The 10,882-nt window shown below is 48.1% G+C and overlaps 1 protein-coding gene across 1 annotated transcript in view; it reads left to right on the top strand.

Moving 5' to 3' along the window:
• Positions 1-510: 510 nt before the first annotated feature.
• The window catches only part of DPYSL2 (dihydropyrimidinase like 2), a 98,698-nt gene continuing 88,326 nt past the window's right edge, over positions 511-10,882 (top strand). The window contains exon 1 of the mRNA XM_066593506.1: positions 511-804. Within this exon, the coding sequence (XP_066449603.1) occupies positions 526-804 (279 nt within the window). The 5' untranslated portion in view covers positions 511-525. The remainder of the gene's footprint in view (positions 805-10,882) is intronic.

The raw sequence follows: 10,882 nt of genomic DNA, 5'->3' as shown, positions 1-10,882 counted from the left end.
AGGCCATGCGGTTGACTCCCTTGCTCCTGTACAGCCCCCTTCTATTGTTCCTCAGCCCTGCAAGCCGTCTGATCATTATATGATAGTAGATATATACATATATATATATCTCACACCCAGCACTGACCCCCTTTCATATACCAACCCTGCAGCTAGAAGTAGCTTCTTCTCCAGCACCTTGCAGATTACATGCCCGTTATTCCATTCGCCTGTTCTCATCACTTCCGGATCTCTGTAGCTTCTGCTGCAGAACCCCGCACCCTCCCACTCCCTCTCTTCCTTCCCTCCCTGCTCCTTAATTCTGCTAAGTTGAGGAGCAGGCTGTGCACTTGAGAGCTGAGGAGGACCCAGCTGATTCTTCAGGGAAGTCTCCAGTGCACTCAGCATGGTGTGAGGAGTCCTTTCTTTTGTCTGCTCCTAACCTGCAGTGCCTTCTCCTCCCACCTCCTCTCAGTCCTCCCCCTGCACACTCTGGATTTTTTCCCCATTTTTTTATAATCTTTTTTTTCTCTGGGGGTCTTCAGGATGGCTGACAAGAGGCAACAAGATGGGGAGGAGGTGCCAGCCTTCTTCAAGAACATGGGATCTGGAAGTCCCAAGCCAAGGCAGAAATTCTGTGGGATGTTCTGCCCTGTGGAAGGGTCTTCTGAGAACAAGACCATTAATTTTGACTCTCTATCTGCTTGCCGGGGGTCTGGGAGAGTCATTGAACAGCAGAAGGATGTGACCCCTTCAGACAAGGGAAGGAAGCTTGAGATCAAGTGTTCTTATGGCAAGGAAGCTCTTCAATACCTCAATGACAAGGTGGGTGATGACTTATAATAGTGCAGCTTGGGCAGGGCATTAACCCTTCTCTTGATGCAGCAAGTTGATGGATTGCCTATAGGGGCAGGAGGGGCATTGCCCTTTGTGGCACCTCCTAAGGGTCATTGCCCTTTGTGTTGTGGCACCTCCTATAAGGCCTTCTATATAGGGAGGTATGATCAATGCATCCCTACAGCAATGCTGAATTCATTCTCCATGTGGACTCCACCCAGCATTCAGATTTACTGCAGATCTGGTGGTGGCAACATATGTCAGTCAATGCCACTATATATATAGTCACCAGGACCTATAGTGTCTCATATATATGCAATGCATCCATTGGGGGGTCTCATCTATACCCCACTGTGCAGAGATGTGCAAGAAAAGTTTCTGATTGGTGCAAGTACTGAAGAAGTATGAAGATGTTTCAGATGCCCCTATGGAGAAATCAGCATTGTAGGCAGCAGGCGGCTGAGTGAGGAAGCATTCACGAGGGCGATTATCCAGCGCGAGTTCCGTCCAATTGCGCTATGTACGGAACTCGTACGGGTAAATAAGGGAGCGAATGCGATATGGGTCTGAGAAACTTTGACCAATCAAACACTCTTAAAACCTGTGATTTTTGCCTGTGATCACAATGTGCGCGAGAGGAAAATGCATTACCGCACTTGCGACTTTCACACACCTGAAAACCGCAGCGTTGTTCCGATAGTAGAAAATCGCATCACACTTGCATGAAACTCGCATTTACATGCGACTGCGATACCGTTTTATAGTTTTTGCTCCAATAGGGAATAATGGTCAATTCTAGAACAGAATCACCCCAAAATTGAAAAGCAGCGATGTTTCGAACTCGCACTATTGGTGCAAGCGAACAATCACTTGTGAAAATCAACCCATGCTAATCAATTTGGACAGGCTAACGATATATCGGTCCGAGAAATTGCGACCAGTGTTACACTTGCAAAGATGCAATTTTTCTGCCAATGCCATCCGTTTAGTGATGAAAAAACGCATCACATGGCTGTACATGCGCGTTTCACAGGCGCATGAAAGAACTGCTTGTTGCTGCAGCAGTCTTAATGGTGAAAAGTGCATTGCACATAGAAATTTATGTCTCCCATAAGAAATAATTGGTGATATCACCCAAAAATAGGAAAATATTGGAAAATAACTAGAGATGAGCGAGTAGTGCCTTATGCGAGTACCTGCCCGCTCGTCTCTAAAGATTCAGGGGCCGGCGCGGGTGAGCGGGGAGGAACGGAGGGGAGATCTCTCTCTCCCTCTCTGCTCTCCGCCACAACTCACCTGTCACCCGCGTCGGCACCCGAATCTTTAGAGATGAGCAGGCAGGTGCTCGCATAAGGCACTACTCGCTCGAGTAGTTTGCCCTATCGAGTATGCTCGCTCATCCCTAAAAATAACCCAGTAACTTCAATGGGTTAATTTTAGAGATGAACGAACGTACTCGTTTAGGGCAATTACTCGATCGAGCATCGCTTTTTTCAAGTTACTGCCTAATCGGGCGAAAAGATTCGGGGGGTGCCGTGGGTGAGCTGGGGGTTGCAGAGGGGAGTGGGGGGGGGGGGAGAAAGAGAGAGAGCTCCCCCCTGTTCCCCACTGCTACCCCCGCTCCACCATGCCGCCCCCTGGCGCCCCCCGAATCTTTTCGCCCGAGTAGGCAGTTACTCGAAAAAAGCGGTGCTCAATTGCGAAATCGCCCTAAACAAGTACGTTCGCTCATCTCTAGTTAATTAACATGAGCGTTTTTTTGCTCGCACCAATAGTGCAAGATGGAAACATTGCAGAATGTCCTGTTTTGGGTGATTCTGTTCAAGAATGTAATGAAGCTTTTTCTGCGAGTGCGAAGTGATTGTCTATCTTTTATGCACGTAAATATCGCATGTGTGGCTGACTTCAGAGGATACAGCGCTCCCTCCATCAGGGCTTCCCAGCACTTGGGGGCCTGTAGAAAGCGCAGCGCTGCTGGTCAGGTGATACGGAAGTGGCATCACCCGACCATCAGTGCTGTACTCACTATAGGCCAGTGATACTACGAGATCCAAAACTCGCAGCATGTCCTCTTTTTGGGTGATTGGGAGCCAAAAAAACACGTAGATGCGAGTTTCCTGCGATTTTTCTGTATTTACTATTGAAACAACATGCAATTTTTATGTGCATGAAAATCGGATATGCAGCGATGCGATGTAGTTTACTTACAAAACGCATGACAATTCAGGACCCCCTCTGATCATAAAGTTATCCCTTATTCTGTGCATAGATGATAAAAGTATATCTAAGTACAGCCCCTTTAAAGGGGTTGTCCAGGTGTCTTCCGAACACAGCACCACCCTTGTCCGTTGGTTGTGTCTGGTATTACTGCTCAGCTCCCATTCACTGCAATGGAGCTGAGCTGCAATACCACACACAACCCTATTGGACAAGGGTGGCGCTGTGTTTGGAAGAAAGCAGCCATGTTTTTGTGACCCTGGACAACCGCTTTAAGGGGTTATAGGATTACAGACTACCAGACCCAACTGTCAAGTAATACAGACCTCAGACCTCCTAAAGTAATAAACATCCCCAAGCCAGACACCTTAAAAGTATTAGAGTCCAGGTCTGTATTAAGTCCCTCCCCCAAAATAAGCCCTAGCTAGACTACATGAATAAAAAAAAGCAATTCTCTCCTAGCAGCCGGCATTCGGGTCCTTCGCGCTGGGTTGTGGCGCTGCTGCAGGTTGCCATGTTCTCCTGAATGCCAACAAAGCATTTCTTCCTGGAAGTGGGGTTTGAATACCCCGCCTCCAGCAAGCTAATGCTCTGTGATTGGTTAATAGAGCACCGCGTCAGCCACTCAGAGCCGGCGCTTGATTAACCAATCACAGCCATTCATTGATGTCATCACTTTCCAGCTCAATAATGCTCGGCCGCACACAAGGGGGTCACAGAAGCCCCCACAACATTGTCACACTTCCGTGGTTGCCCGGTGCCACATTTATCACCAATAGAACATGTATGGGACCATCTGGGACGCCAACTTCGACAGCCTATGAGTTTGCACAATCTAGAGGCTCCGTTACAGCAAATGTGGAGTAAAATACCAAAGGATACCATACAGAACCTGCATGCCTCCATGTCCACCTGTATCACATCTTGTATCTAAGCTAGAGGCAGTACAACAGGGTACAAGAGTCTCCATGCCTGTCTGTATCACATCTTGTATCCAAGCTAGGGTCAGTACAACAGGGTACTAGAGCCTACAAGCCTGCCTGTATCACATCTTGTACCCAAGCTAGTGGCAGTACAACAGGGTACTAGAGCCCCCATTCCTGGCTGTATACCATCTGGTATCCAAGCTAGTGGTGGTACACCAAGGTACTAGAGCCTCCATGCCTGCCCATATCACATCCTGTATCCAAGCTAGAGGTGGTACAACAGGGTACTGGAGCCTCCATGCCCACCCATATCACATCTTGTACCCAAGCTAGTGGCAGTACAACAGGGTACTAGAGCCTCCATGCCTGCCCATATCACATCTTGTATCCAAGTTAGAGGCAGTACAATGCCTCCAAGTATCACATCTTGTAAAGCTAGTGGCAGTACAACAGGGTACTAGAGCCCCCATTCCTGGCTGTATAACATCTTGTATCCAAGCTAGTGGTGGTACACCAAGGTACTAGAGCCTCCATGCCTGCCCATATCACATCCTGTATCCAAGCTAGAGGCGGTACAACAGGGTACTGGAGCCTCCATGCCCACCCATATATCACATCTTGTATCCAAGCTGGAGGCGGTATAACAGGGTACTAGAGCCCCCATTCCTGGCTGTATAACATCTTGTATCCAAGCTAGAGGTGGTACACCAAGGTACTAGAGCCTCCATGCTCTCCTGTATCACATCTTGTATATGATCCTTTTGCTCTGATATTGTAATCACTTCTCTATAACAGGGTTACAATTACACAGAGAAGGTTTCCTTCCATTCTGACAACTTCTTCACGGGGTGGGGGGCAGGGATTGTTGTTTTCTTTACAATGAGTACATTTTTAAGCTATGGATAAGCTGTTGTTATCTTAACACAGCAAACCCCATTGTAAGGTGATCGATAGGGAAATAAACTGCAGCATAGAAAGTTACCTCAATGTGTTAAGAGTCAAGTTAAACTTTACTACATCTGTACATGTCTGCGGGGAATCCTTTCATTGTGAGAAGCCCTCCAGGCATATGCTTTGTCATTAGCATACAGGATTGGCCATAAAATGGATATTACCTGGTAGAGCACAGGGGTTGCAGCAGGACCCCACAGAGGGTCTTTGGTGTCTTTTGGTTTCAGAGCTGCAGTGTGTTGGGTTTTATTTTATTGTGCTGTTGGAAGAGAATATGTCATGGAGACAGACTTCCTTAAAGAGATATTCCCATCCCAGAATATGCCATAAAAGTCTGATAGGTACAGGCCTTACCTCTTGCCTTCTGACCCCCACTACCCCTAGTGACCCTGAAAGTAGTGCTCAGAAATAGCCAAGCGGCCCTGCACTATGAAGTCAATGGGTGTTAAGCAGCAGTACACTATTTTCATACCTTGGGGGGGCTGCAGAGACAGTATAGCTCACTTTGCGTAACTCCCATTGACTTGTATCGGAGTTACAAAAACAGCTATTCCCACCAGCCTGGCCACCTCGTAATCAGTACGGTTCCCAACCCGGCCGTATGTAGATAGGAAGCACCCTTTAAAGAGATTTTGTCAGCTCTATAACAATTCTGGAGCATCTTCTCTTACAAATGTGTGTTGTGCCTCCTGGAAATGTATGAATAAATTGACAAGTGGGTGTTACCTGTTGAGGGTGTGTAGGTGCCACTACATGCAGTGACCTCCCCAGGACTCCCGTTAAGGTAGAGTGTCACGGTGCGCAGGCCACAAGTGAGGATGGGGACCGGGGTGATGTCACTATGTTAGTTGCAGCCCATGGAATCCTCATGCCGGCTTATGCTCACTGTCATTTCTGCTTTGCACGCCCGCAGAGATACTTCACCTGCTGTGTGTGGGCAGACTGGCTGGCTGAGAGTTGGGAAAAACTGGGTAGCCAACCAGCATTAGTTTGTGTACATTTATTCTGGCTCCTCCTCACAGAGGGTGCTGGTTATTCATTCAGTCTGGTTTGATTATTCACTTGGTCTGGTCTGACTTCCTGTTTGATCACACTATTAAACATCTGGTCTGTGACTGCCTGTCAGGTTGATTCCTGTCTGATTCTCATTCTGAGGCCTCTCTCATATGGTCGTAGGTGTTTTTAGGTGCGTCCGCCATAAAAACATGTGAACAGGCGCACAAATGTAGTGTTTGTGCACCTGTTCAGACAACACGGGCCCGGCGTATATACACCAAGACCGCAATGCCATTGCCTCCCCTTTCCTCCCCCTCGCCGGCTCACCACCTCTCTCCTTCCCTCCGGCTGTTTGCAATGGGAGTGCGCATGGCAGGGGCGGAGCTAAGCACCCACCCCTTCCACCCTTCTCTGCAGCCAGCAATGGGAGGAGGTGGGGCTTAGCTCCCCCTGTCCCACCCCCTCCCATTGCAAACAGCCAGAAGGGAGGAGAGAAGAGGGAGGTTAGCAGTCACGTTACTAAACTCCCTGCCACCCCTCTTCTCTGTCATTGGCTCCCATTAAGTCTGCTCTTAACTTATTATATCTGGGGCATTTGTTACATCTTATCTCCTGGATAATTGTGGTCTTTATATTAGCTTAATATTTGACTGTTGCCATCTAGGGTGAGTCAGGGTTGCACACATCAGGGCAGTCACACATTTGTGGTGCCACTCCATTCATTTCTATGGGGCTGATAGAAATAGCCAAGTACAAGTACTTGACTATCTCTGGTGGTCCCATTGAAGATGAATGGAACAACACTGCACACGTGTGGCCACTGCGCCATTCGATTTCCAACAAGCCCGTAGTGGGGAGGAAAAGGGGACACGGGTGCCCTGTTCTTGGAATTAGTGGGGGTCTCAGTAATGAGACCACCATCAGTCAGACTTTTACCACCTATCCTGTGTGGATAGGTGATAAAAGTCTATTTTGGTAGAACTAAATGATCAGCGTTAAACATTCGTATGAAGGTTCGTTTGGCCATGTAAACATGCCAGCGATCAGCCGACAAATGAGGAAATGCGTGTTTGTCGTTTGATTAAATAGCTTATTGGCAGCACATCTCTCCATATAAACGGGACGCGCTGCTGACAAATGCAATCAGTATGGGAGCAATCAATCGTATTAATGATCATCCCCATACTTGGGATCTTTTGCTGCATGTATATTGTTTATTGGTACTCATTAACGGGCAGTCAATCTGCAAGGATATAAAGGCCCTTAATGCACCTTGGTGGAAGCTGTGTGACCCCACTTAGCCACAAGTGGTGCAACGGTCACCATGTAATGTGTGGGCCCTGTCCCCATGAGGAGGCATTAACTGGGCACAGTGGGCCTCACTATCGTGGGCTGCATTCCCATGAACGTATATCGGCTCGGTTTTCACGCCGAGCCGATATACGTCGCCCTCATGTGCAGCGGGGGGAGGATGGAAGAGCCAGGAGCAGGAACTGAACTCCCGCCCCCTCTCCGCCCCTCTGCACTATTTGCAATGGGGAGAAGCGGGGCTAATTCTCGTCACTTAGCCCCGCCCCCGGTCCGCCTCTCCCCATTGCAAATAGTGCAGAGGGGCGGAGAGGAGGCAGAGAGGGGGCGGGAGCTCAGTTCCTGCTCCTGGCTCTTCCATCCTCCCCCCCTGCAGATGAGGACAATGTATATCAGCTCGGCGTGAAAACCGAGCCGATATACGTTCGCCTGAATGCAGCCTATTAAGAAGGGAATGTGCCTTAACGATCACTTTAATCAGAAGACATACAATTTAGAAGAATTATATGAAAATTCTATAGGTGATAGATCAGTCGCTGCATTGGCTGCCCATCCACCACAGAACTCAATTCAAACTCCTCACCCACAAAGCTCTCCATGGCACCGCGTGACCATACATTGCTTCCCTCCTGTCCATACATCACCCAGCCTGCATGGTACGTTCTGCTAACACACTCAGGCTAAACTACCCCCTAATACGAACCTCTCATGCCCGCCTCCAGGACTTCTCTAGGGCTGCATCTGTCCTCTGGAATGCTCTACCGTAAAACATCCGGATAATCCCCGACACACGGAACTTCAGACGCGCCTTAAAAATGCACCTCTTCAAAGAAGCATATCAAATCTCCTGAACAAATCCCCCCTCACCCATACATCTCCCCCCCCCCCCTTTCCATCACACGCCTGGACTATTGTCTACCCCACACTCTCCCCTTTGCCTACCATGTATACCTCCTTTCCCCGTATCTCATGCACCACCCCCTCGTTGTATGTAAGTTTATTGGTTCATTCCCCCCCACCCCTATTGTCCCCTACAAACCTGAACACTATGTGTAACTGTTGTATTGTATATGCTCCCCTGTATTCTGTAAGCCCTGCGGAATAAGTTGGTGTTATACAAATAAAGTTTATTATTATCCATTGAATGACCGGAACTCAATTGAACTGAGTTGTGTAGGTGAAAAGAAGTAAAGCAAAAGGGGATCAAGCCGAGCGATGGTGGCCCCCAGTGTGGTGAGACTACATGGCAGACTGATAAGCTCATATATACCAACCATGTATGTAAATTATGTATGTCCCTACCCATATAGCTAGCATGTCCCACACAGTGTCAGCCTTAGGTTATATGGCATCTCGTGCAGAATATTTTTGGCGCCCCCTCATCATAGGGAAAAAAACGATTTATATTGCACTGATAGGCAGTCTGCCAGTATTTTGTTTGTGCAGAAAGCAGCAATATAGCAGTATACCCATACCAGAACAGTTCAGTGAATAAATAGTGTACCAGAACCAAACTCATAAAATACAGCACCAGAACCAAGGTCAGTACATAAATAGAGCCCAGAACCAAACTCATAACATAAATACAGCACCAAAACCTAGCTCAGTACATAAATTCAGTCCCAAAACCAAGCTCAAAACATAAATACTGTGCCAAAACCAAGCTCAGTACATAAATACTGTACCAGAACCAAGCTCAAAACATAAATACTGTTCCAGAATCAAGCTCAAAACTTCACCAAAACAACAGATAGCAGCAGGACCAAGCTCATAACCTAAATAGAGCACCAAAACTAAGCTCGGTACATAGGTACAATACCAGAACCAGCTTCATGACATAAGTACAATCACAGAACTAAGCAATTGTGTTATGGAGGCACTGGTGGACTAACAGTGGCATCTCTGAACATTAGAGGGGAGGAGACAGTGGCGGGAGCAGGATGATGCATGTAGCTCCACAAGACGTTGCTGCATAAAGGAAGATGATTATCTGGCTGGGTGGACCTAAGGAAGGAGATTGCCTCAAGCTTGCAAAGTGGTGGCCAGTGCCCTCTGCGACCAGACGGGTTACATGGAGCTACGATTGGCCATGGTCCCACATTATGTATTTCCTGAACATTACGATGATCCATCCCAGGACCTCCCCAGTGCTTACACACAGGCATAGCAGTAAATTGGATGTAATTGGCATATAATAGCTTATGATGACTAACCTAATCCTATTTGTACTTTCTTGTAATCATTACTGAGTGAGGTGCAGTCTCTGGCTTCTAGCTCACAGTATACGGTAATGTAATTGGGAGGGGTGTATACTGCATCAGATTATTGTATATACAGCAAACTCCTAATACACCTCTATCAAGGAGCCTTCTGATCCATAGCCAGCTGTGAGAAGACTCAGAGGACAATGTTATAGCGCAGCCTGTGTGCAGTATTACATGAGGGTCCCTCAGACTGGAGATGGAGCACATGTTGCGGTACACAATAATAGTCTTGGCAGCTGAATTAGTCGTAGAGTCTTTAGAACATAGCACAGAGTTCCAGAACTTTATAGTGCAGTTTCAGTACTTTGTAACACACTCAGTTACTCAGCCCATGTGGGGTCAAGTCACGGTTGTTTTAACCCCTTAGTGACGGTCCCATCGGGATTCTACGTCCTCACTAAGTGGGCTTTAATCCTAAAGGACGTAGAAATATGCATCCGTTTAGGATTAATGCCAACTTGGCTGAGGACGTGACAGCTCCTTGCTGTCGGTGCCCGCAGGTAGCCGACAGCATGGAGCTGTCATCCTGTGCTGCGGCCAGTCCTCCCCTGCAATGCGATCGGCGCCGATCGCATTAAAGTGCAAAAAAGTACAAAAAGAAGTTAAAGATTCAGCTGCCCTGATGGATCGGATCCATCAGGGCAGCTGAAATTACTCACCCACCTTCTCCGCGTTGTCCCCCGAAGATCTGGTCCTCCCGGACCCGCCGCCGCTCTTCTGCGCATGCGCGCCAGACGGATGACGTCACGCGCATGCGCAGAAGCCCAGGAGCCCCCGGCAGATTCAAAATCTCCTAGCTCCTGAAGGTAGCTGGGAACCAGGAGAAGTCACTGGGGACCGCGGCGAGCGGTCCCCGGGCCTGCGATCGCCGCTATCCAGTGGATAGTGGCGATTGCAAAAAAGTTTTAAAAAGTGTCCGTTTCACCTCCCCTCATGGATCGGATCTATGAGGAGAGGTGAAAATACTCACCTCAGGTCCTCCGCAATGTCCTGCTCCCGGGACCCGAGGTACCCTACTGCGCATGCGCGCCCGATGTCAATCATGGGGCGTGTGCACAGAGGGACTCGAGCCCCGGGAAATTCAAAATCCCTCTGCTCCTGGCTGCCATGTGTAGCCAGGAGCAGAGGGATGTCACCAGGGACATGATCACTGTCATCCAATGGATAACAGTGACCATTTAAAGTAAAAAAAAAGAGTGTAAAAAGTAAAAAAAAAAAGTTTTAAAAATTAGAAAAAGAAATTATTAAAAAAGAAAAAAAAGTTTTAAAAAAGCTAGCATTTCATCTCCCCCCACGGATCATATCCGAGAGGGAGGATAAAATGACGTACCTAAGGCAGCCTGCAGACGGGCGGAAATTCCGCGGCGGGATTTCCCGCTGAATTTCCGTCCCTGGAAGCTGCCA

Source organism: Eleutherodactylus coqui, chromosome 2 (assembly GCF_035609145.1).
Source record: "Eleutherodactylus coqui strain aEleCoq1 chromosome 2, aEleCoq1.hap1, whole genome shotgun sequence".
NCBI classification, from domain to species: Eukaryota; Metazoa; Chordata; class Amphibia; order Anura; family Eleutherodactylidae; genus Eleutherodactylus; species Eleutherodactylus coqui.
Note: the sequence above shows the minus strand (reverse complement) of the source record. Positions and strands in the feature narration are given on the sequence as shown.